This window comes from Oryx dammah, unplaced genomic scaffold, assembly GCF_014754425.2.
Source record: "Oryx dammah isolate SB20612 unplaced genomic scaffold, SCBI_Odam_1.1 HiC_scaffold_11229, whole genome shotgun sequence".
Taxonomy (NCBI): Eukaryota; Metazoa; Chordata; class Mammalia; order Artiodactyla; family Bovidae; genus Oryx; species Oryx dammah.
Genome location: NW_024080622.1, coordinates 1,718,958 through 1,744,776, shown reverse-complemented (window position 1 = coordinate 1,744,776; position 25,819 = coordinate 1,718,958). Strand labels below are relative to the sequence as shown.

Sequence of the window (25,819 nt, the reverse complement as noted above, 5' to 3'; positions counted from 1 at the left end):
TATGTTATGTTATGTTATGTTATGTTATGTTATGTTATGTTATGTTATGTTATGTTATGTTATGTTTTGCTGAGAAACCTGGATTTTTTCTGGTAAACATAGCAACCATATGCAGCTTTCCCTTAAGCTTTAAGACCTGAGCATTACAGTTTTGAGTATCACCTGTCTCGAATTATTGGGTTGCTTAGGGCAGATCTCTGGGCCCCGTCTCAGATCTACTGGCTTAGAATATCTTGGGATGGGATCAGGGAATCAGCAATTGTAAACAGCACACTGGTGATTCAGAATCCCAGGAACCACTGCAACTCAGTGGGGCCTATGTTTAATGAGGTTGAGATGCCAAAATCTGCCTGGCATAACAAAGAAAGGAATCCAGAAGCTCGTTGAGGTGGGAACGTTGAGGTCCATTCATCACATCGTCTACACACACATTCCTGGTACCCCTATCCTGCATCCCCTGAGAGGGCCAAATGCTTCTCTCTGCACTGAGGCATTGAAAAGTACGTAAATAGGAGAGTGCCTGCAAGGTTGGGAAGCTCTGTGGCACTTCTTTGCTGTCGGCCAAGTGTGATGTGGGGTATGCTACGACTGCGGTGGGCTTTCTGACTCCAGTGGGGTTGAGGGGACACTGGAGTTCCAGAGGCCGGGTGGCAGAGCTTAGCGGCCTGTCTAGGTGAGAGCATTGACATGGCAGGCACGAGGATGTGGTGAGAACTAGAACATTGTGACCCACAGGAATGGTGATGTGAAGTGGGCAGACAGCCCTCTTAAATCTTACTTGACCTATTTGTATAACCAGGAAAATTCCAGGTTCAGGGCCCCAAACTAGACTTGAGTCATCACAATGGAAAGCCAAGACCTCGTGCAGTTTCCATACCCTCCAGTTCACTAAGGTATGGCTCTTTGATTGAAATAGAGTTGGGGTCCCCTTGAGGATGGACCCTAGTATATTCTTGAGTAGAAGTCTTTTCCAGAGATATACCTGCTTTTATTTTCTTCTAAATCAGAGGTGTTTTCCAAGAGGAAAATTAAAGTGATGGGCTTCATCTGGAGCTCTAGTCTGTGAGAGTGTGGATTCAGTTCATTTCAGTTGCTCAGTCACGTCCAACTCTTTGTGATCCCATGAACCACAGCACGCCAGTCCTCCGTGTCCATCACCAACTCCCACAGTTCACCCAAACTCACGTCCATTGAGTCGGTGATGCCATCCAACAATCTCATCCTCTGTTGTCCCTTTCTCTTCCTGCCCTCAACCTTTCCCAGCATCAGGGTCTTTTCAAATGAGTCAGGTCTTTGCATCAGGTGGCCAAAGTATTGAAGCTTCAGCTTCAACATCAGTCCTTCTAATGAACACCCAGGACTGATCTGCTTTAGGATGGACTGGTTGGATCTCCTTGCAGTCCAAGGGACTCTCAAGAGTCTTCTCCAACTCAGATGGATACAATGACAAAAACGTTAATTTCTAACAATGAATGAAAAATTGTCATAACACTTGAGGGATACAGTAAACGAGTTTTTAAAAACTGATTAAATGCTATAATGGAAGTGCGTTCATGGTGATATGAAACCTGAGATTGTTCTCTGCAGATGATATTTAAGGCAGGCTGTTGTCAGGATTCTGTGTGAACATTCCTGCTTATCCCACCACTGATTTTAGTTTTAGATGTTACATTTTTCTTTGAGCTGAAGTCTGCCCCCCAGTAGTTGTAAGACCCTGTGGCAAGTTATGAGTACTTGAACCCCCTCAGTTGGCACCCAGGTATTTCCATGTGGCCATGGAGGCCCAGAGTTGCCATGTCTTTTAAGATTTGAAGAAAAGTTGGAAATTTTTATATGAAATCACCTGTTTTATTGTGTGACAGCACGTACCAGGGAGAGACACTGAGGATAAAGCTGTAAATATGTCAAAGAGCCTTTCCCCTGAAAAACTTGGTTTCATACCTGTCTGTCATCTTTCTGTAGGCTGAGCATTACCCATTCCTCAAACCTACCTCCCTGAGACATCACTTTGAGACTCCCTCCCCCAGAATCCTGAAGCTGTCCTGTGAAGGTGCTCCAGCACTTAAGTAAAACCCTGAGGGGCTGCTGCCCCATGTTGGATATCACCCCCTTCCCTCTCCCATCCACAGAGAGAACGCCTCTATCTTCCTTATCTCAGTACCTGGTAGGTTCTCCCTGCTGGAATTCTCATACTATGAATTACTTTTCTCTCTTTCTCCTACTATGCTATTAACTCCTTGGTGGCAGGTGCCATGTCTTCTGTTTGTTCCTCTGGGCCCTACATTATACCCAGCAACTAGCAGGTATTCAGTAAATATCTGTTAGAGTGCATTGAAATGAAAAATACTGACTTAGGCAGTTCCCTGACTAATGGTGTTGGTTTGGTGCTTTGGTCTGTTTTGATAGCTAGGACACAGTAACTGTGACTTTAGGGTAGACTAACAACCCTTGGACAATACCACATGTAGAGTTTTAATCTGGATTTCAAGGATTTTGTTCTATTTTGTGTCTAAAAATGGGTCTTTACTGTTACCCATATTCTGTCTAATTCTGTTAGAATTAGCTATCAATTTTAGTATTTAAGCTCTTTGTGAAGCTCAGTCTTTAGTACAGTTTCTCTCCTTCCCTGATACAGGCCATGTGCAGGCTTGGTTAGCATACACTACGGATTCATTTAAGCCTTTGATAAAAATATTGGACAGACCAGAGATGATATCAGAATGCTGTGACATACCCTGGAGGTCTCCAGCCAAGGAGACATTGATTTAGTATTCGCCACTCTCTGTTAGCTCATATCTATTTTATTCTGTCTTGTATGCCAGGAGATTCTGAGAGGTCCTATTTAATTATATTGTTAAAGATGTAACATGTCTATCACACCCCTCTCCAGAAGTTAATCAGTTAAATCCCTTTTTGTGAACCTGTAGTAACTCCCAGAATCAGATATTCTTTTTCCAGTGCCCACACATAGGATATATTCAAAACTTTTATTACCATTTCATCTTAAGCTCACTTATCTATCATTTGGAGAGTTCAAGCTCCATCTTTTTAGATATTTGGGAAATTCTCGTAACTAGATTTTTGGTGACTTCTTAAAGCTTAGATTAAGGTACCAGGTGAGGGGCTTTCACACTGTTAACTTATCTCTACAGTGGTTCCCCATTCAGCAACTTATTTTTATATTTTTGGATCTAATTTAATTCATTTGCAACACCAAACACTCACTCCTAATCAATTTCCAGAAATAATCTATATTGGTAACATCTGTACATTTTTAGATATGATACATATAGACACATGGATGAGTAATACCTACTATTTTATATCATTTTGGAAGGGGAAAGGAGTGTATGTTAAGTATCTCATAAACATGTCATAACATAGTAAGAACATCATCTTTAATGATACTTGTTAAATGGTTGAATAACAAATAAATTGGAAAAATAGCAAGTCCTTTGTCTTTTTTTTTTAAAAAAAACAGTGCTATTATTTGTAATCCAGGGTTATGATCTAAAGTATATCATCGGTGGGAATGTGTTCAGTCATTCAGTCGTTTCTGACTCTTTGTGACCCTGTGGACTGTAGCCCACCAGGCTCCTCTGTCCATGGGATTCCCAGGCAAGAATACTGGAGTGTGTTGCCATTTCCTTCTCCAGGGAATAGAGAAATACATAAAGATGTATTAGATGTTTTGCCGTCTCTGTGTTGCCATTTTTATAATTAACACAGTCTTTGTACATTGACAGGAAAATTCCTCTTTCTTTCTCTACTTATACTCACAGGATTTCTAACACCAGATATGTGGGTTTACTCCTACACCAAAGAATTCTCTCACACTTGCTGGGTGTCCTGGAGTTCAATTCACTTTGGACACTGTCTACCTGGAGTTAACATTAGATCCCCCAGGTTAAGAGCTCAGTTCTGCAAGAGTGCCCCCACTTCAGATGGCAATCACAAGTACTGGTCCTCAGGTTACTCCCATTTATGTCTGACTTAGCCACAAGCTGGATCTTCTCTGGTGACTCAGATGGTAAAGAATCTCTCTGTGATGCAGAAGACCCAGTTTGATCCCTGCATCAGGAAGATCCCCTGGAGAAGGGAGTGGCTACTAGCTCCAGTATTCTTGGCCTGGAGAATTCCATGGACAGAGGAACCTGGCAGGCTACAGTCTCTGGGGGTCTCAAAGAGTTGGACATGACTGAGAGACTAACACTTTTACTTTTTGGCTACAAGTTGGGGTTTCCCATGACCTCCCCCTCCAGACTTGATAATTTGCTATAATGGCTCACAGAACTCAGGGAAACCAGTCTATTATATAAAGAAGGGCGTGATAAACGGTACAGATAATAGCCAGATGAAGAAATGTATCGGGCAGAGCCTGGAGAATCCTGAATACAGGAGCTTCTGCCCCTGGGGAGTTGGGTTCTGTCACTCTGATGACACGTTGACACGTTCACCAACCTGGAAGCCTTCCAAACCCCATAATTCTGGGAATTTTTTGGAAGTGTCATCATGTAGGTGTGATCAATTATTAGCTCAGTCTCCCTCAATTCTCCTCTTCCTGAGGATGGGGGTGGACTAAAAGTTCCAAGCTTCTAATCACGTGTGGTCTTTCTTGTGACCAGCTCCCATGCTGAAGACACCCAGGAGCCTGGTAAGAATCACCTTGTTAAGACAAAAGTCACTCTTATCTCCCAGGGAATTCTAAGAGATTTAGGAGCTCTGTGTCAGGAACCAGAGCCAAACACCAAGTATTAGAACAAAAGGTGCTCCCAGTGCTCTTATCACTTAGGAAACTGCAAGGAATTTAGGAGAGTGGTGCCAGGAACTTGGGGGCAGAGACCAAATATTAAAACAAAAGATATTTCTAGCACCTTTATCGCTTAGGAAATTACAAAAGTTTTAGGGTCTCTAACCAGGAGTTGGGATGAAGATCAAAATACATATTCTTATTGCATCACAGTATCACATATGTATGTATGTGTGTGTGTGTGTGTGTGTGTGTGTGTATATTTGAATACTTTTCTGTTTTTTCCTTACAGAAAATTTCTAGAAGTGGAATTTTGGGGCAAAGGGTGTGCAATTTGTAAAGCCTTTTATATATATTGACAACCTAGAGACCTATCACGTATGAGATTGCCTGTTTTCTCTCACTGAGATGAATGTGAATGAATTTTAAATGAATGGCTTAGCTGGTCTTGAAAACTCAGCCTGGTGAAGTGGAAACAGTATAAAATCAACGTCAGAGGAGTGGGCTGTCAGGGGACCACCCCCACCTTCCCCGAGGACAGGGACTCCGTCTCATCCTTCTCACAGCTCCTCCATCCTGTGCTTTCTTTCTTTCTTTCTTTAAATCTTATTTATTTATTTAATTTTGGCTGTACTGGGTCTTTATTGCTAAGTGGGCTACTCTCTAATTTTGGGGCAGACGCTTCTCATTGTGGTGGCTTCTCCTGCTGGGAAGCTTGGACTTTAGGGATCACGGGCTTCAGTCAGTGGGCTCAGGAGTTGAGGCTCCCGGGCTCCAGAGCACAGGCTCAGTAGTTGTGGCGCACCAGCTTAGTTGCTTTGCAGCATTTGGGATCTTCTTGGATCAGGGGTCAAACTCATGTCACCTGCATTGGCAGGTGGGCTCTTTACCAGTGAGCCAGCAGGGAAGCCCCATCCTGTGCTTCCTGATTCCCAGCAGCTCTCTCAGCATGCGTAGGTCCTCTTGTCCTGGAATGGCGGGGATGCTACTCTCCCCTCTTTAGCCGAACACACCAGTCCCCTTGTGCACGGCCCTTTCTTCTTTCCCTCTGAAGGAGGTATTTCACACCAGGTTCCTATCTTAAGCACCTTGGAGTGTGCGCAGATGCATAGGTCTGCAGCACAGCTGTCTTGAATTTTGCACTGGGCCTGGAGCTGGCCAGCAATTCATTTTTTTTAGGCTTAGTTGGGACCATGATTACTTCAGGGGAAATGAAAATTGAGTTGATTAGTGACTATGACATTTAGATTCGTGTGTCCAAATAAAGCTTGAGATGTTTAAAATTCTGTAAATTAAAGCTGAATCAACTCAAGTATTTAGAATATGCGTATGCCATTGCTAAAGTTGACTTTTAGATTCTCAGCTGTTTTTGGCAAAGCGGAGGTAGCTGTATGAGAGAAGCAGATCAAGAGCTGTGAGGATAAAGATATGGAATTACTGCTTTGGTAAAATGGACTGGAGTCTAGATGGCTACAGACAGTACCACTTAGGGTGTGTGTATTCCCCCAAGAGAACCATTCCCTATGCAATTACATTTTTTTCTATAACCTCACAGACTTATTTGAGGACATTATGTCCTATTCTTAACTTAAAGGCTATGTTCAGAAGTCTCTCTGTGAAAGTGTTTAAAATTTTGAACAACAAATTTCTCTTCTCATTGTGGTTCTCTTTTTATTTTCTTTTTGTTGTAATCCTGGAATTCAGATTCTGAGATTCTATAGGAACTGATGTTAGAGAACATTGAATATAAATTTTGAAATGCTATGCTCATTCTCACCCTTATATTAATAATTTCAGCTACAACTGGTAATGGTGGGTAGATACCCTGGAGATGCTTTGTGGGGTGGTAATTAACAATGATTCCTTGTACATAATCTGGAAATTTGCTTCTTGGTGTCACTGTGGGTGAGAGAACACAGTCGAACTTGGTTTATCCCAACCTTGACCATAGGTGCCAGTTTCTTGGTCTCTTTCTCATTGCTGGTGACCATGGATCCAGCCTACAGCACTGAGGACTTGCCTGTAAACACTCAGCTGCTTAGGAAGAGGTGTTAGTGAAGCAAGAGTACTGGGAGGTGTTTGCACCAGCCAGGGAGTGAGGGAAAAAAGCGAGTGAGGGAAGAAAAGCATTCCACACCTGTCTGCCTTTTCAGTGAGGCCACCAAATGTTCTGAAGTAATATTATATTGCATTTACAAAGATTTCTGCAGATAGAAAATTTTTTAGATAGGAAAAAACTTATACTCAGATATAGAGAGTAACCTGATAGTGGAATCATTTAAAAATAATTAAATAACTTACCTTTTAAAGTGATGGATTCCCTTTGCTTTCCTTGTGCTTACCTTCTGTTTGTAGCTAATTCAGTTTTTATTTGTTGTCACAGGCTAAACATCTTTTTGACTGGCATGGACCCATTCTACTTCCACGTAGTAAATGTCATTTTACACTGCCTAGTGACCCTTGTGCTGATGTACACCTGTGACAAAACTGTCTTCAGGAATCGTGGACTTGCTTTTGTTACGGCATTACTTTTTGCCGTGCATCCTGTTCACACAGAGGCGGTGAGTGTCATTGGGACTCAGTGAAATAATTAAGCAAAAAAGTCATCTTTTTCTCCTCTCAAAACCATGTGAATTTAAAGCTCTACTGAAGTGTTTATCTTTATATATAAATCATTCTGCTTGACAACTTTTCTTTTTAAATGTTCTAATGGCCTTTATTGCACCTCCAGGACTTAACTGCTTTTCTAAATAACCACTGTCATTATTACAGGTAGTCATAAAAGACCACAGTTCTTTATTTGTGGAAAATTTAAGTCCTAATGTGTTTTAAACAGCAAGGGGCATTTTGAGATGCTTAGCATGCTGAGTTATTGTTCCTGCTCTATGATTTTTTAACCTACTCTTGCTCTGCTTAATATTTATAACATTCATGATACAGAACTCTTAAGTGCTAGGGTTGTTTAGTTGCTAAGCTGTGTTGGACTCCTGGCGACCCCATGGACTGTAGCCCACCAGACTCCTTGTCCATGGGATTTCCCAGGCAAGAATACTGGAGTGGGTTGCCATTTCCTTCTCAGGAGACTTTCCTGACCCAGGGATCTTACCCATGTCTCCTGCTTGGCAGGTGGATTCTTTACCGTTGAGCCACATAGGAAGCCCAAGAGTTGGGGGAAGACCATAAAAAGTTGAACTGACATTCTTCAAATTAAACACTTTCAAGACTTACCAATAGTTTTCCAGGTTATTTAGTATGAACTGTAGTTATTTGCAGGATGATGAGAAATGTGTTTAGAAAGTATAGATCTGGAGTCTTATTTAAAATATGGGCTTAATCATGCACCAAGATGGTGTCATCTAGCCTGGCTTGGGGAGAAGGCAATGGCAACCCACTCCAGTACTCTTGCCTGGAAATCCCATGGGTGGGGGAGCCTGGTAGGCTGCAGTCCATGGGGTCGGGAAGAGTTGGACACGACTGAGCAACTTCACTTTCACTTTTCACTTTCATGCATTGGAGAAGGCAATGGCAACCCACTCCAGTACTCTTGCCTGGAGAATCCCAGGAACGGGGGAGCCTGGTGGGCTGCCATCTATGGGGTTTATGGGGACACGACTGAAGCGACTTAGCAGCAGCTGCAGCAGAAGCAGCCTGGCTTCATGTCTCAATAACCACAGCTGGTTTATTTTATGTATTGCTGAGGGTGGATGAAGACTTTCCAAGCAATACATGGGTACCACAGTTTTATAAGAATTGTCTCAAGAGTCACAGATTGCATCCGGACATTTTCCTACAGTTCATATCCTACAGTTAACATCCAGACCTGAGAATCTGGGGAAAAGTGTCAAGTTGATTCTCCTCTCCTTCTTCCCCTTTCGTTGCCTTTTTCTTATATTAAAAAAATAAGGAATGTCTTGCATACATCAGAATCTTACTATGCCCCAGGGGTACAAATGGCCCTGTACAGTGAAACAATTTGATATATTGATGTCAGCCAAGTCTCCTCTAATTAAGGCATCATAAACCCAAAGTAGGTTTCTGTCCTTTTCTGTCTATACATGTTTCTGTGAAGAAGGCAGCACTGTATTAGAAGTAGGGCAAGGTGGCCTGCAAGATGTTTGTCATGGGGATGCATAATACTGTCATTTGATCTAAAGCAAGACATCTGATTTGGCCAATTGGTTTGATAATGAGGACTGGTTAGGCCATATGATGGACATTTGCCACAAACAAAATTCTAAATCTGTAAGCACAAGGTTTTGACACAAGTATATTTAGAGTGATAAGGAAGAAAATTATTTTATAAACAATTACTTTGTTAAGTGTAATTTTCCCAGTCCTTTCTGAGTATTTTGGACTGAACAAGGTGCCTGTAAGTGGAGGGCTGTAAAGTAAAAGTAATAATCTTTGCAAAGTCTTCGTCAAGCCTTTTTCCTAAGTTTTGAGAAACTGTGAAAGCAAATGAATCTAATGACAGGTAACTTTAATGACTGGTACACTTCATTTATTTGCTTTCAACCAGGTTAAAGGAGAGCCTGGTAGAGCTGTCAGCTGATAGATCATTAAACATTATGTAAGGTGATAGTTTGCTATGATTTTGCAGATAACTTGGGTGTTCAAAGAACTGTCACTGCTGTAACATGGTTACTTCTGTCCTCATTTATGTGAGCTGTGTTCAAATACAAAAGCTACAGATAGAATTGATCCCGCATGCTTCCTTATTTTAACAAAAAGTAATATTCAGTCATAGATAACTAAATTTATTTAAAAAGCCTGCACCTATATTATTGAGGACTGAAAGAAGCACAAGCTGGAATCAAGATTGCCGGGAGAAATATCAGTCACCTCAGATATGCAGATGACACCACCCTTATGGCAGAAAGTGAAGAGGAACTAAAAAGCCTCTTGATGAAAGTGAAAGAGGAGAGCGAAAAACTTGGCTTAAAGCTCAACATTCAGAAAACGAAGATCATGGCATCTGGTCCCATCACTTCATGGGAAATAGATGGGGAAACAGTGGAAACAGTGTCAGACTTTATTTTTGGGGGGTCCAAAATCACTGCAGATGGTGACTGCAGCCATGAAATTAAAAGACGCTTACTCCTTGAAAGAAAAGTTATGACCAACTTAGATAGCATATTGAAAAGCAGAGACATTACTTTTCCAACAAAGGTCTGTCTAGTTAAGGCTATGGTTTTTCCAGTAGTCATGTATGGATGTGATAGTTAGACTGTGAAGAAAGCTGAGCGCTGAAGAATTGATGCTTTTGAACTGTGGTGTTGGAGAAGACTCTTGAGAGTCCCTTGGACTGCAAGGAGATCCAACCAGTCCATTCTGAAGGAGATCAACCCTGGGATTTCTTTGGAAGGAATGATGCTAAAGCTGAAGCTCCAGTACTTTGGCCACCTCATGCGAAGAGTTGACTCATTGGAAAAGACTCTGATGCTGGGAGGGATTGGGGGCAGGAGGAGAAGGGGATGGCAGAGGATGATATGGCTGGATGGCATCACGGACTCAATGGACATGAGTCTGAGTGAACTCCGGGAGTTGGTGATGGACAGGCAGGCCTGGTGTGATGTGATTCATGGGGTCGCAAAGAGTCGGACACGACTGAGCAACTGAACTGAACTGAACTGATTCTTTCTTTAATAATTTTTATCATTTTTTTTCTAACTTACACTGCATTTAGCAATTGAAAATAATAATTGGAATAATAATACAAAATTGAAAATTCTACAATTTTGAAAATTCAGAAAATGTAGATGTTTTTGATCACAGGAACTTTAAAAAATTAATCTAATTATATATTTTTATTATAGACTGAGATGATAAGTAGAATATTTTAAAATATAATTATATAGCATATTAAGAAAAAAATGCTGAGGGGGAAATAAAATGGGAACATGATTTCAAGGGGAAAGGGCACGTGACATGTCTGGTAAAGAGCCATTCATATTTGTGTACATGGAAGATGATGAGCTTCAAACTGCTGTGGTATGTTTCAGGTTCATTTGGTACATTCAAAACAGTAACTTTATGGCCTGTTTTAAAATATCAATTTCTAAGATGCACAGGAAGTTAAATCCTTTGAAGTATTTAAAATTATGATGAAAAACTTTAGACATGAATTTTAAAAGATAAGAGTGATACATGAATTTTCAATATTATTGTTGGATGAAGAGAAATAATCAAGGACCACTGCTGCTGCTGCTGCTGCCGCTGCTAAGTTGCTTCAGTTGTGTCCGACTCTGTGCGACCCCATAGACGGCGGCCCACCAGACTCTGCCGTCCCTGGGATTCTCCAGGCAAGAACACTGGAGTGGGTTGCCGTTTCCTTCTCCAATGCATGAAAGTGAAAAGTGAAAGTGAAGTCGCTGAGTCGTGTCCAACTCTCAGCGACCCCATGGACTGCAGCCCACCAGGCTCCTCCGTCCATGGGATTTTTCAGGCAAGAGTACTGGAGTGGGGTGCCATTGCCTTCTCCGATAGAACATACAATACTGGGTCAATGGCAATGTTTTAATCTAAGCCCATTGACTTCTTTATGTTTCTGACAGTTTCTTAGATAGATTTGAAAATTCATGCTTAGAGGGTCTTGGGGAAAATTTGTGTAGGAAAGAACAAATAAGTAGAATAAGACCAGTCCTGATTCGGTGCTTGCAGAAAAGGAGAGCATAAAATTCAGTGTGATCATGAGCTCATAGAGTTAGGTTGAAGTCTAAGAAAAAGGGAAAATTCTGTTAGCAAAATGACCTTTAAAAGAGTTTCAACCAACTTTCATACTAATCGGAAAAAAAAAAAAAATCCATGGTAACACAATTATGGGGACAAAGCAGCCTGAGAGATGGACATTTATTTAGGGAAAAATATTAAACTATTTGCATTTACAAGGAGATAGGGGAGGCATAGGAAAGTAAAGAAATTAGACCTACATAATACCCTATACTGGAAAGTAATATCTAGAGACCATTATTTAATTATAGATATTAGTTTGGGTTTCTAAAAAGGAGGACAGAAGAATAGTAAAAAAGAAATGTGCATTATGAAAACAGTGATAAATGATTAAAAAAAAGAAAAACAGACTATAGTGTGGTGAAAGAGGGATTTAGTAGAATATATCCCCTCTCTGTTAAACAAGAATAAAAATGGGACCATCAATTATGACAGGAAGGATAGAGGGTTTGAATTGGGGGGGGGAGGAAGGTTTAGTTTAAGCATGTTGATATAATTAACGATTTGCTTTCTTAATTATATAGTCAACAAATTGTTAATGAGTACTTGTTTGGTACACGCCCTTTGCCAGGTGCCAAGGGGATATGTGAGTGGGCAGTGGGGTTCCCTATCCACAGTTTGTTCATAAGCCTCTAGAAAGCCAAAGAGCATATACATAAAAACAAACAAGGCAAAGCAATATGTTGTAATAAACTAGAATTCCAGTGAAGGGAAAAATTATTTCCAACTTAAATTGAGATGAACAAATTCATTTATTTACTTAATTTTTCAATAAATATTTAAGTGACTAGAATATAGTCAGTCAATGCAGGGCTATACAGTGAATAAAATAGACCTTCCTCATTGAAAACCTTGTGCTTCTTGGGTTTCCTGACAGTATATTTCTTGGGAAATTTATGGGTTCTTTCTTAATTCTGAATCATGAGAAAAATCAGTAGAGAAATTAGGAAAATGGGGTAAATCATTGAAATTCTCCTATGAGAATTAAAACTTAACAGTCATCACAGAGACATTACTGTTCGAATGAATGCTCATATGTCAAATCAAAAACAAGAACAGGAAATGCTTACACACAGAGTTGAAGGTTAGGGTGAACATTTCCAAGGCTGGAACAGAGTACTCGGGGAAAAAATTGGTTGTGATCTAATCAGCACGTCTAGCTTTCATCTGTGGCCCTGTGTTAAGTGTGTGTTCCTGCTCAGTCTGATACCAGGAGAACTCATTTTGCAGGTAACATAATTGATAACTTTATACATATAGTATACTTCATACATGGGCTTCCCTTGTAGCTCAGCTAGTAAAGAATCTGCCTGCAATGAGAGAGGCTTGGGTTCGATCATATTTCATACAAATCCTATGAGTGATAGTCCAAGAAGTAACAAGTTCTGGGGCAAATGAAGTCCTTAATTGGCAGTTTCCACTTGTGATTCTGTAAAGCTTGCTAGGAGATCTGAACATTACATTATTTGAATTCAACTCAATTAGGTTTACTGATGTTATTCAAATGTTCAAATATTTCTTAAAGGAATACATTTCCCAGGTTACAACTACCCAATTGGTGATGGAAACCTGCAGCTTGAGGGCGGAAATAATTGCTGCCCATCTCTATTGATATCTTTGACCGGTCTTTCTGTACTTCCCAGCACCCTATGGTTCAGTCTCCATTGCTGTGGAATCAGGCCCAAGGGGCTGCAACTTAACATTTCATCTTTGCTTTCTGTTGCTCACTGCTGCCCCCTTTTCACTAATCCATGCTGTCATCACTTTGTCTTGGCTTAGTGGGTAAAAATCCTCCTGCTATGCAGAAGATGTGGATTCGGTCCATGGGTCAGGAAGATGCCCTGGAGAAGGAAATGGCAATCCACTCCAGTATTCTTTCCTGAAAAATCCCACGGACAGAGGAGCCTAGCAGGCTACAGTCCATTCGGTCACAAAAAGTCAGACATGGTTGAGCAACTAAACATAAATACACACACACACACACACACACTCATCACTTTATGCCTTCCCAGCCAGAAACACCCACATGCTTACTGACCTCTCCTTCCTCTCCCTGGAATGCTGCATTCTCTTTCTGGCCCAGAATTGACATCTCCCTGTCTCAAGTTTCCTGAAGTCCTCCATGCCTGACCTGTAAGTCCCAGTGAATACAGCCAGCCTTTCCACAAAGCCTTCCTGGATCCTGCAGTCCAAATTAATCCCTTCAGTCTTCTCATGGCTATGATTTCTCCCCTTTACAATGCATGCAGTTTCCTTGTAACTTCTTAATACCCTTTTTTGACTCCCCACCAGATACTAACTGCTTGGGGCAGGCTTTATCCCTCCAGCTGGCGTAATACCTGGCAAAGAGGAGGCTTTTGGACAATGTTTGTTGAAGGGAGTGATACATGTAATTACTGAACAAGATGACATTGACAAATTGACTTGCAGTGTTTGGCTGGTCTGGACATATATTAGCTGATGACAGTCACTTTGTGTTTAAGACACTAGCCTTCTTGCCTCCAGAGACCCCAGCTGAACAAGGATATAGAATAGGGTTCAGTGACTGCTTGGGGGTTTGGAGCTGGCAGCAGAGTCTCGATGTTAGCGCTGACTTTTCAACACCCCTTCTGAGCTTCTGCTCCAAGGGACACTACATTCTTTATATCTGGGCACATCCAGCTGGCACATGGTGCTGTTGCTGCTGTTTGCCAGCAGAGCTGACTACAGTTCGAGAAGCAGGGCTCCAGGTGCCTTCACAGCGTTAGTTTCACTCACCTAGCTTGTGATTGCCTTGTTCCAGCTTGGTACCCCCACTACCAACTTGTGAGCCTTACTGTGTCTGAGTTGGCCACAATCAGCTGTGCTGTGGTAGCTGTCCCTCTGGGCCCAGATGCCTGGCCTCATCCCAGGACTTTGTTGCTGGGGAGCTGGGCTCTCTGTTTAATCTTCCAGAGGTCTTGCAGGCGATGCTGAGCTCAGTGCTCTAAGAGGCAGTGGTGTAGAATAAGCAGAACTAGACTTCAGGAGTGAATCATGTGCAGTTGTAGCTTTACAGACTGTGAGTCTGAGCCGGGCCCTGACACTGAGTGAAACCACACTGTCACTGCCTACTTCCCTCACGCATTCTTCCTGACGTGGCACGCAAGTTCCTTATAGATTAAGGGATCAATGAACAGCATGTGGCCTGAACAGCCACTTCAGGTAAGAGCTTTCAGTTCTATACTGCCAGTGAAATTCTTTGGCCATGTCCAGGTTTCTCTTGATGTGGATTAGACTATAATTTTTCTCAATTCTGTGACTCGGTATCCATCCAGATACAGGTATTTAATTGAATTATTTTTTATTTAGATTTTAACTAATAGATATATTGGATTATCTAGTAAAGTTAACATAAAATATCACACATGTAAACCTTAATGTAAAAAGATGATTTCTATACGTCACACAGGAAAACCTCAGTGATAAGAATCTCCCTTCCTTGCTCTGCAGAGAAAAGGAAGACACAAGGGCATCAATACCGAGTGGGCACTTTATATATTGGGTTGGCCAAAAAGTTCATTTGGAAAAACCCAAAGAACTTTGTGGCCAACCCAATATATCATTTTACTTATTACAGCAGTAACATGAGGTAGGGGGTGTAATACTTATTTTAAAAATAACAAAACCAAATCTCAGAACTTAAAGATGACAAAGTTGAGTCTCACTCAGATGGCAGGAGGAGTCTATATTTAAGCCTTGGGTGGTCTAGCTCCATGTGTGTGTCATCACCTCTCCTTTATGATTGCAAAGTGTGCCCATTATTTGAGGATATTTATAGGTATATTTCCCAGAAATCTACTTTCTGCTCTTAACTGTTGATTGATTCTTCAACACACCATGGGCTTCAGGTCCTCTGTGATTTGGGTGAAGCTGTTTTCTGTGCCTGAAAGTCAAATCTGTTCATTTCTCTTGCAAACTCTTCTCCCCATGTGAGCTTTTCTTTGGAACTTTCTTTAAACCATACCCCAGTTTTTCCTTCATAATTTTATCTCTTGGATTTAAAAAGTTAAGAGAAATGTACATGTTTTAAATAGTGAAATAATACAAATATTTATAAATAGGCATCTATCCCCGACCTGTCTTCCATTTCAGTCCCTTTCTGAAGTAATACATTGAAAACAAAATTTCAAACTTAAGAAGTGTAATGACCATATTGCTCTTTATCCAGTCACCAGTTTTTAACCTTTTGCAGCATTTGCTTTATCATCCTTGCTCTCTTTCTCCTTCAATATATAGAAATATTTTTTATTTTCTGAAACATTTGATAGTAGGTTGTGTAATTCATGCTACTTTATACCTTAATAATTTAGTTGTGATGTGTATTTTCTAAAACCATGGTCATTAGTCACTGTTTCTTTTTAGCTTCTTTCAATCTTAAGTTTGTAACAGTTACCAGTCTTCATTGTCTATTATATTATTTATATCTTTAGATGTAATTAAAATTATATATTATGATGTATGAATACCAGACCACCTAACCTGCCTCTTGAGAAATCTGTATGCAGGTCAGGAAGCAACAGTTAGAACTGGACATGGAACAACAAACTGGTTCCAAATAGGAAAAGGAGTAGGTCAAGGCTGTATATTGTCACCCTGCTTATTTAACTTCTATGCAGAGTACATCATGAGAAATGCTGGACTGGAAGAAACACAAGCTGGAATCAAGATTGCCAGGAAAAATATCAATAATCTCAGATATGCAGATGACAGCACCCTTATGGCAGAAAGTGAAGAGGAGCTAAAAAGCCTCTTGATGAAAGTGAAAGAGGAGAGTGAAAAAGTTGGCTTAAAGCTCAACATTCAGAAAAAGAAGATCATGCCATACGGTCCCATCACTTCATGGGAAATAGATGGGGAAACAGTGGAAACAGTGTCAGACTTTATTTTTGGGGGCTCCAAAATCACTGCAGATGGTGACTGCAGCCATGAAATTAAAAGACACTTGCTCCTTGAAAGAAAAGTTATGACCAACCTCAATAGTATATTCAAAAGCAGAGACATTACTTTGCCAACAAAGGTCCATCTAGTCAAGGTTATGGTTTTTCCTGTGGTCATGTATGGTTGTGAGAGTTGGACTATGAAGAAGGCTGAGTGCTGAAGAATTGATGCTTTTGAACTGTGGTGTTGGAGAAGACTCTTGAGATTCCCTTGGACTGCAAGGAGATCCAACCAGTCCATTCTGAAGGAGATCAACCCTGGGATTTCTTTGGAAGGAATGATGCTAAAGCTAAAACTCCAGTACTTTGGCCACCTCATGAGAAGAGTTGACTCATTGGAAAAGACTCTGATGCTGGAGGGGTTGGGGGCAGGAGGAGAAGGGGACAACCGAGGATGAGATGGCTGGATGGCATCACGGACTCGATGGATGTGAGTCTGAGTGAACTCTGGGAGTTGGTGATGGACAGGGAGGCCTGGAGTGCTGCGATTCATGGGGTCACCAAGAGTCGGACACGACTGAGCAACTGAACTGAACTGAACTGAACTGAATGTTATTGTATGTTATTAATGTGATATTTGTTAAAATAATGTATACTATGTTGCATAAATATAATATATAAATTATAATATATACATATAAATTATAATACCAATATATAATCAAATTTATATTATTTAATTTATAACATGATTTACATGTATAGCATATTATATTAAAATTTATAATATAAATAAAATAATGAAATATATATAAGTACAATAATATAAGAACATCTGAATATAAAATAGGAATTTATAATGTATATAGTATGTTTGTAATTATAATATATGTATGATATTGAAAATATGTTATATGTAATACTATATTATAGTAGATTATGAGTTGTGTTATGGTCAAGAAAGGTTAAAAATAAAGTTAAGCATGAAAATCTTGCCCCTTTCTTCCTCTCTATCTGCTTCTTTAAAATTACTGTTAAATGTTTAGGATAACCAGAAGTGATTAGTCATATATCAGAAATTGAAGAATAATGTGTTTTCTAATTTACTGTTTCTTTCATTCCTCTAAAAACAAATACATTGCTGTTATGGGTATCTGAGAAAGTGGTTTTCTAAGGTTTTTATGTTTTCAAAATTTGTAGGTGGCTGGAATTGTTGGCAGAGCTGATGTGTTGGCATGCCTGCTGTTTCTTTTGGCCTTTCTCTCCTATAATAGGTATGTATGGCTAAGAATGCCCTTGTCTGTGTTTACAGTCATGCTCTTCCCTGGGAGTTTCTGCTGTGTGTGTGTGTGTGTGTGTTTGTGTGTAGCTTCTGAGCTCCTTCCTGAGAGAGGAGGGAAGCTTCTTGGCTGTGAGATAACCATGAGCTTCCTGGAGACTTGGCATAGGAAACTGTCTCTTAGCCAAAGACTAGGCTGTTCTGTTTTCCAGCCATATTCTGAACTATGTCATAGCCTCTTAAAAGGACTGCTTTCCCAGTGCTGGGAAGATAAGCTCTAGCTTCTTGATTTCTCTTACTGAGAATAGAATTTGAAATCAGCTCTGAGCCAAATTATACTGGGTATAGCCCTGTCTTCTATTTAACTATGATTTGTTTAATTTGTCCTTTTCATTGTGGTCTTAGTTTTTTTCCCCCTCTTTATTATACTCATTAAAGGAGCTTAAATCTTAAAATGACAAGGCTGAATTGAAAGTACTATTTCTCAACTGTGATTTTCTAATTTGTACATCGTTTCATCAAAATACAGAAGCGTCTTGCTTTGTGAGACTGAAAAGCAATAAAACAATCTCCCATTATATTGCCCCTTTCCCCACAAGATGATCAGATTCTCACCTGAGTTGTGACATAGCCACATAGGCAAAGGGGTGGGTTAAAAATAAGATGTAATATAAATGGAATATTACTCAGCCATAAACAGGAATGCATTTGAGTCAGTTCTGATGAGGTGATGAATCTAGAACCTATTATACACAGTGAAGTGAGTCAGAAAGAGAAAGATAAATATCATATTCTAACACATATATACAGAATCTGGAAAAATGGTACTGAAGAATTTATTTACAGGGCAACAGTGGAGAAACAGACATAGAGAATAGACTTATGGACCTGGGAAGAAGGGAGGAAAGGGTGAGATGAATATAAAGAGTAACATGGAAACTTACATTCAGTTCAGTTCAGTTCATTTCAGTTCAGTTCAGTCGCTCAGTCGTGTCCGACTCTTTGCGACCCCATGAATCGCAGCACGCCAGGCCTCCCTGTCCATCACCATCTCCCAGAGTTCACTCAGACTCACGTCCATCGACTCTGTGATGCCATCCAGCCATCTCATCCTGGGTCGTCCCCTTCTCCTCCTGCCCCCAATCCCTCCCAGCATCAGAGTCTTTTCCAATGAGTCAAGTCTTCGCATGAGGTAGCCAAAGTACTGGAGCTTCAGCTTTAGCATCATTCCTTCCAAAGAAATCCCAGGGTTGATCCCCTTCAGAATAGACTGGTTGGATCTCCTTGCCCATATGTAAAATAGATAGCCAAGGGGAATTTGCTGTATGGCTCAGGAAACTCAAACAGGGACTCTGTATCAACCTATAGGGGTGGGGTTGAGAGGGAGGTAGGAGGCACGTTCAAAAGGGAGGGGATATATGTATACCTATGGCTGATTCATGTTGAGGTTTGACAGAAAACAGCAAAATTCTGTAAAGCAATTATCCTTAAATAAAAAAAAAAATTAAATCTTAAAAAAAAAAAAAGAATGTAATGGGGGTGGTGACTCAGTGGCTGGCCCAGATAAAGGGGGACAGTCAACCATTGCCCTGCTTCATGGAGTGATGCCTAGTTAAGGATTTATAAACCTTGATTGTTGGGTCAGTTCATTGGCCTATAATCTTACAAAACACAGTGACTGCAAGGAACACAGTTCTAAACCAGTGGTTCTCCATATGGGAGAAATTTGTCCATGTTGTCCCTAGGGACATTTGCAATGTCTAGAGATATTTTTGCTCACCTGGCAAGTGAGTGGAGGCCAAGGATTCTGAAGCCTGTACGACAGCCCTTGTAACAATCATCTTCCCTGAGCTGTGCTGAGAATCCTTGTTGTAAACCAGCTTAGACCTTGGATCAAGGATGAACTGAATTAAACCTTATAAAGTTTTGGTTTAAGAACAAAACCTTTTCTTAATATAGGACCAAGCTTCTATCCTAGCTTTGTAGCCTCCCACTGCATTTCATGAGTGTGTGCTTAGTAGCTCAGTCGTGTCCGACTTTTTGCGGCCCCGTGGACTGTAGTCCGCCAGGCTCCTCTGTCCATGGGATTCTCCAGGCAAGAATACTGGAGTGGGTTGCCATTTCCTTCTCCAGGGCATCTTCACAATCCAAGGATCGAACCCATGTCTCTTGGGTCTCCAGCACTGGCAGGAGGATTCTTTACCACTGTGTCATCTGGGAAGTCCCTCATGGCATTGCTAGTTATATATGAGTGTTGTGAAAATATTAAAAATGTAAACCCAAATCCAACAATTGTTTCCTGTTTGCTCTGGTGTTAGAATAAGATTAACAATCACTTTTGAGTGTGAACTTGATCTCTCAGGTCTTTTCTGTGTGTTGATAAACAGGAATGTGAGTGGGTCTGCAGCCTGCCTGTACCTGTGTGATAATAAGCCACATTGCTACAGCTTTCTGTTGTGCAGGTCATTCGCACTTCAAGTAATTTAACCTGTCAACCAGCTTTGGAGAAAAAGCCTGTCTCCTACAAATTTGGAATATAATTTAGGCAGTTGTTCCAAGACATAACAATAATGGTGAGACGTCACAACTGCAGATGGATTGTCCTACCAAGGAGAGGGAACAATTTGGTGTGTCACCTGCGGAAGGAGCTGTGAGGTTTCTTGCTGGGGAGTCGATTCTGTTTTCTAAGGTTAAAAAAGACTTTACAGCAACTGGAGGGTTTTAGAAAATCCCTGCTGGAAATTATGCTGAGAAAGAAAAAAAGTTTTCCCTAAATATTCTCATGGAAAACATACTTAAAACTTCAGATTAGAAAATAATATAACATTGTAAATCAGCTATTCTTCAATAAAAAAAAAAAACAGATCATCCAGAAGAAAAGAAAAATACTAAAACATCTATATTTTCATCACATTAATGATGATTGTGTTTTGGTATCTGTCCAGTGTTTTATTTGTACAGAAACATATAAAACACCTTCACAAAAAAAATAATAATGATGATGATAAACACAGGATGAGGCACAGGGAGGCATTGATCTGCCCCTTGTTACCTTGTTAGTTAACAACAGAGCTGTGATCTGAACCCAGGAAACCTGGCTCCAGAGTTCAGGCATATGGCTTATGTTATTCACTTAATATGTATTCACCTAAACATCTTTACATGTCACTAAGTATATCTCTTGGAGAAGGTGATGGCACCCCACTCCAGTACTCTTGCCTGGAAAAATCCCATGGACAGAGGAGCCTGGTAGGCTGCGGTCGATGGGGTCGCAAAGAGTTGGACACGACTGAGTGACTTCCCTTTCACTTTTCACTTTCATACATTAGAGAAGGAAATGGCAACTCACTCCAGTGTTCTTGCCTGGAGAATCCCAGGGACGGGGGAACCTGGTGGGCTGCCATCTATGGGGTCACACAGAGTCGGACACGACTGAAGTGACTTAGCAGCAGCAAGTATATCTCTATATACTAGCATTTTAAATGCTTCTTAGTGTTCCTCTGTTATATGCCATATTTTACCATAACTTATATGCTTTTATCTAAGTACCAAATTCAGCATTGTCAGTCATTTACTTTTTCCCACCTTTGCAAATTTTATTCTTAAACATATCTTTGCTCATCTATTTAGAATAAAATGAAATCTGTGTTGGATCTTATCTTTAAAAGGTGGCATTTCTTAGCAACCCATATTTCTTCTTGCAGTAAAACCATCTCAAATTTATTTTTCAGGAGTGTGGACCAGTGTTGTGTTGGGGAAAGTTTCCCTCCCACGGCTTCTCCCTTCTTCCTGCTGCTTAGTCTGTTTCTGGGGACCTGTGCAATGCTGGTGAAAGAGACGGGCATCACGGTGTTCGGCGTGTGCTTGGTTTATGATCTCTTTTCTTTATCCCACAATCATGATAAATCGTAAGTCATGTCAAAGTTTGGCTGTCAAGCAGTGTGTGATGTGCAAAGAAAAATTGCTTAAATCAATAGTTTTCAAATTTTCATTAAGCAAATAGAGATACAACATTTTGTTAAATGTAACCTCATCTTGGGGGTTTTCCTGGTGGCTCAGTAGTAAAGACTCCATCTGCCAACACTGGAGACACAAGAAATGCAGGTTTGATCCCTGGGTTAGGAAGATCCCCTGGAGAAGGAAATGACAACCTGCTCCAGTATTCTTGCCTGGGAGATCCCAAGGACAGAGGAGCCTGGTGGATTGCAGTCCATGGGGTCACAAAAGAGGCAGACATGACAGAGCGACTAAATAAAAACAAACCTCACCTTAGACCATAATATAATAAGGCTTATGTCCATAAGACAGTTGCATTGTATGTGTTCAGACTCTTCACGCTTGTGTCATTGAGGATTATAAAGTTTTTGTGAGCACCAAATTTGGAATTGAAAAGTACCTATGCTAATTGCAAGTTTATATCACTAGATTGTTTTGCTTGTATAATACTGAGAAATCTTGATTCACACAGGAGAGTGGTTACAAATGGTAACACTTTGTTAACAGCTTGCCTGGAATCTCTGCATTCACATAAGTGCTATCCTTCAAAGAACACTGCTAAATTGGAGTCTGTTTACTAGCTTGAGGGGTGTTGTATATACCTAAGTTTTGAATGGGGCAGTGGGGGGGGGGCGGTGGGATTGGGGGGAGGTTTGGAATTCCACAACAGACCAGTCTAAACCATACAGGAATAATTAATTGCATATCATATTCAAGTTAAAGAACAAGTTTATTTAGTAGCCTGTTTTCATTTAACAAATTTAGGAACTTTCATATTGTCCTGTGGGTTATAGATGATAAGAGTGACCAAGGCGTTTTAAAAGTTCAAGCACATACTGTAATTTTCTTCCTCAGGATTTACTAACAATTTGACATGCAAACCCCATTTTTCAGTAATTATAAGGTCCTTATTTATTCTCTGGCCTTGTCTGGAAGAATTTTATCTTTAAAAAAAAATCCTGCCTTTTTATCCCATTCCCTACCTCTTTATACTTCTTGACACAAAGATAAAAGCAGTGCTATTGCATGTCAACAAGCTGAGATGAGTCATTAAATTCTGATCACTTTCCTGCCTGGGCGTACTTGGAGATAATTTAAATAGATTTTAGTACTCTGTTAGCTCTCTGCGAATCTCAGAGGCATGTAAAAGGAAGGGGCCTAGTTATCATTTTGACCCAAGCTTAAACCAGGAAAGCCAGAGGACCTCCCCTTGGCTTATATGAGTCCTCTTGACCCACCGCAGTAATTGCATTGCTGGCCTTCCTAACAGCTCCTCTGGCTTTCCCCTTGCTTCTGCCTCCTTTTTGTGTGTACCTCCTTTGCTCTGTGACAAGTGACTGGAGATCTTCCCCTCTGGTCCTGTCCAGAGATATTTTAACCTCATATCGACTGAAAAAAAACACCCACACAACTTGAAAGTTGAGAATTGCGTTTTATTTGGGACAATTACTGAGGACTTATAACCTGAGAAAGCCCCTCAGATAGCTGTAAGGAAACTGTTCCATAGAGGTGAGGGAGGAACTAGGATGTATGAGCTTTTGCTGCTGGGGGGAGAAAAAAGCCTATAGTTGAAACTCGAAAGAGTGCTAATCACAAAAAATCAGACATCTCAAGTTAATGATTTAGGGCTTTTCAATATATTGAAAGATGCAAGGTCTGGGCTCATGAAAATTTTTCCTTTGATATGCATGTCAGCTGTCTAGGGTCAGTATCCTGTTTTTCTCCATTCTGAATTCCCTTAGGGTACACCCTGGGGACAGCTTCGGTGGCTGATAACTTGATGGCAGGCAGCATTCTTTTGTCTATACTCATACTTGAAGTCTTACCTCCTTTGGTCTTAGGACTCTCCAACACATGGTTGCTTATAGTCTCTTCTTCATCTGGTCACTATTGAGCTAGGCATTTTTCAAAGAGGATAATTATCTCTTTTAGTCTTCTAGTGATTTTGTTGACCTTCACCATACCAAACTGCTGGAAGTTCTATGAAAAAATAATAACTGTTGATATGTAGCTTGGAAGTTGCATAGTTCATAGTTTATGGTTTTTTTTTGTTTTAGTAACTTTTAGCTCTCACAACAACCAGCATCTCTGCATAGATGAAGGCGTTCATTCTTTCCTGCATCATTTTATCCACCTGTTTAATGCATTCCCATTTTGTGCCTGGCCACAAATAAGACAGATAAGATTCCTTCCCACAAAGGGCAGTGCTAGGGGAAGACAAACATTATGTAAGTAATTACATGAGGACCTGAGTATAGTTGTGAACTTGGTAGGAAGGAACTGAGAACAGGTAACAGGGATTCAGTTCGGTCCAGTTGCTCAGTTGTGTCCGACTCTTTGCGACCCCATGAACTGCAGCACGCCAGGCCTCCATGTCCATCGCCAACTCCCGGAGTTCACTCAGACTCACCTCCATAGAGTCAGTGATGCCATCCAATCATCTCATCCTCTGTCGTCCCCTTCTCCTCCTGCCTTCAAACTTTCCCAGCATCAGGGTCTTTTCAAATGAGTCAGCTCTTCACATCAGGTGGCCAAAGTATTGGAGTTTCAACTTCAACATCAGTCCTTCCAATGAACACCCCAGGACTGATCTCCTTTAGGATAGACTGGTTGGATCTCCTTGCAGTCCAAGGGACTCTCAAGAGTTTTCTCCAACACCACAGTTCAAAAGCATCAATTCTTCAGTGCTCAGCTTTCTTTATAGTCCCACTCTCACATTCATACGTGACTACTGGAAAAACCATAGCCTTGACTAGATGAAACTTTATTGACAAAGTAATTCTCTCTGCTTTTGAATATACTATCTAGGTGGGTCATAACTTTCCTTCCAAGGAGTAAGCAAGCGTCTTTTAATTTCATGGCTGCAGTCACCATCTGCAGTGATTTTGGAGCCCCCCAAAATAAAGTCATCCACTGTTTCCACAGTTTCCCCATCTATTTGCCATGAAGTGATGGGACCAGATGCCGTGATCGTTTTCTGAATGTTGAGCTTTAAGCCAACTTTTTCACTCTCCTCTTTCACTTTCATCAAGAGGCTTTTTAGTTCTTCACTTTCTGCCGTAAGGGTGGTGTCATCTGCATATCTGAGATTATTGATATTTCTCCCGGCAATCTTGATTCCAGCTTGAGCTTCTTCCAGCCCAGCGTTTCTCTTGATGTACTCTGCATATAAGTTAAATAAGCAGGGTGACAATATACAGCCTTGACATACTCCTTTTCCTATTTGGAACCAGTCTGTTGTTCCATGTCCAGTTCTAACTGTTGCTTCCTGACCTGCATACAGATTTCTCAAGAGGCAGGTCAGGTGGTCTGGTATTCCATCTCTTTCAGAATTTTCCACAGTTTATTGTGATCCACGCAATCAAAAGCTTTGGCATAGTCCATAAAGCAGAAATAGATGTTTTTCTGGAACTGTCTTGCTTTTTCCGTGATCCAGTGGATGCTGGCAATTTGATCTCTGGTTCCTCTGACTTTTCTAAACCAGCTTGAGTATCTGGAAGTTCACAGTTCATGTATTGCTGAAGCCTGGCTTGGAGAATTTTGAGCATTACTTTACTAGCATGTGAGATGAGTGCAATTGTGCCATAGTTTGAGCATTCATTGGCATTCCTTTCTTGGGGACTGGAATGAAAACTGACCTTTTCCAGTCCTGTGGCCACTGCTGAGTTTTCCAGATTTGTTGCCATATTGACTTCAGCACTTTCACAGCATCATCTTTCAGGATTTGAAATAGCTCAACTGGAATTTCATCACCTCCACTAGCTTTGTTTGTAGTGATTCTCCCTAAGGCCCACTTGACTTCACATTCCAGGATGTCTGGCTCTAGGTGAGTGATCACACCATTGTGATTATCTTGGTCATGAAGACCTTTTTTTGTACAGTTCTTCTGTGTATTCTTGCCACCTCTTCTTAATCTCTTCTGCTTCTGTTAGGTCCATACCTTTTCTGTCCTTTATTGAGCCCATCTTTGCATGAAATGTTCCCTTGGTATCTCTAATTTTCTTGAAGAGATCTCTAGTCTTTCCCTTTCTATTGTTTTTCTCTATTTCTTTGCATTGATCACTGAGTTATGCTTTCTTATCTCTCCTTGTTATTCTTTGGAACTCTACACTCAGATGCTGATATTTTTTCTTTTCGTTTTTGCTTCTCTTCTTCTCAGAGCTATTT

General features: G+C 40.7%; 1 protein-coding gene across 1 annotated transcript in view; it reads left to right on the top strand.

The window, feature by feature from the left end:
- Window positions 1-25,819, top strand: part of LOC120861143 (protein O-mannosyl-transferase TMTC1) — a 302,613-nt gene that overhangs the window by 15,575 nt on the left and 261,219 nt on the right. Inside the window, exons 2-4 of the mRNA XM_040236782.1 lie at window positions 7,134-7,311; window positions 17,578-17,651; window positions 21,388-21,564. Of these exons, the coding sequence (XP_040092716.1) occupies window positions 7,134-7,311; window positions 17,578-17,651; window positions 21,388-21,564 (429 nt within the window). The remainder of the gene's footprint in view (window positions 1-7,133; window positions 7,312-17,577; window positions 17,652-21,387; window positions 21,565-25,819) is intronic.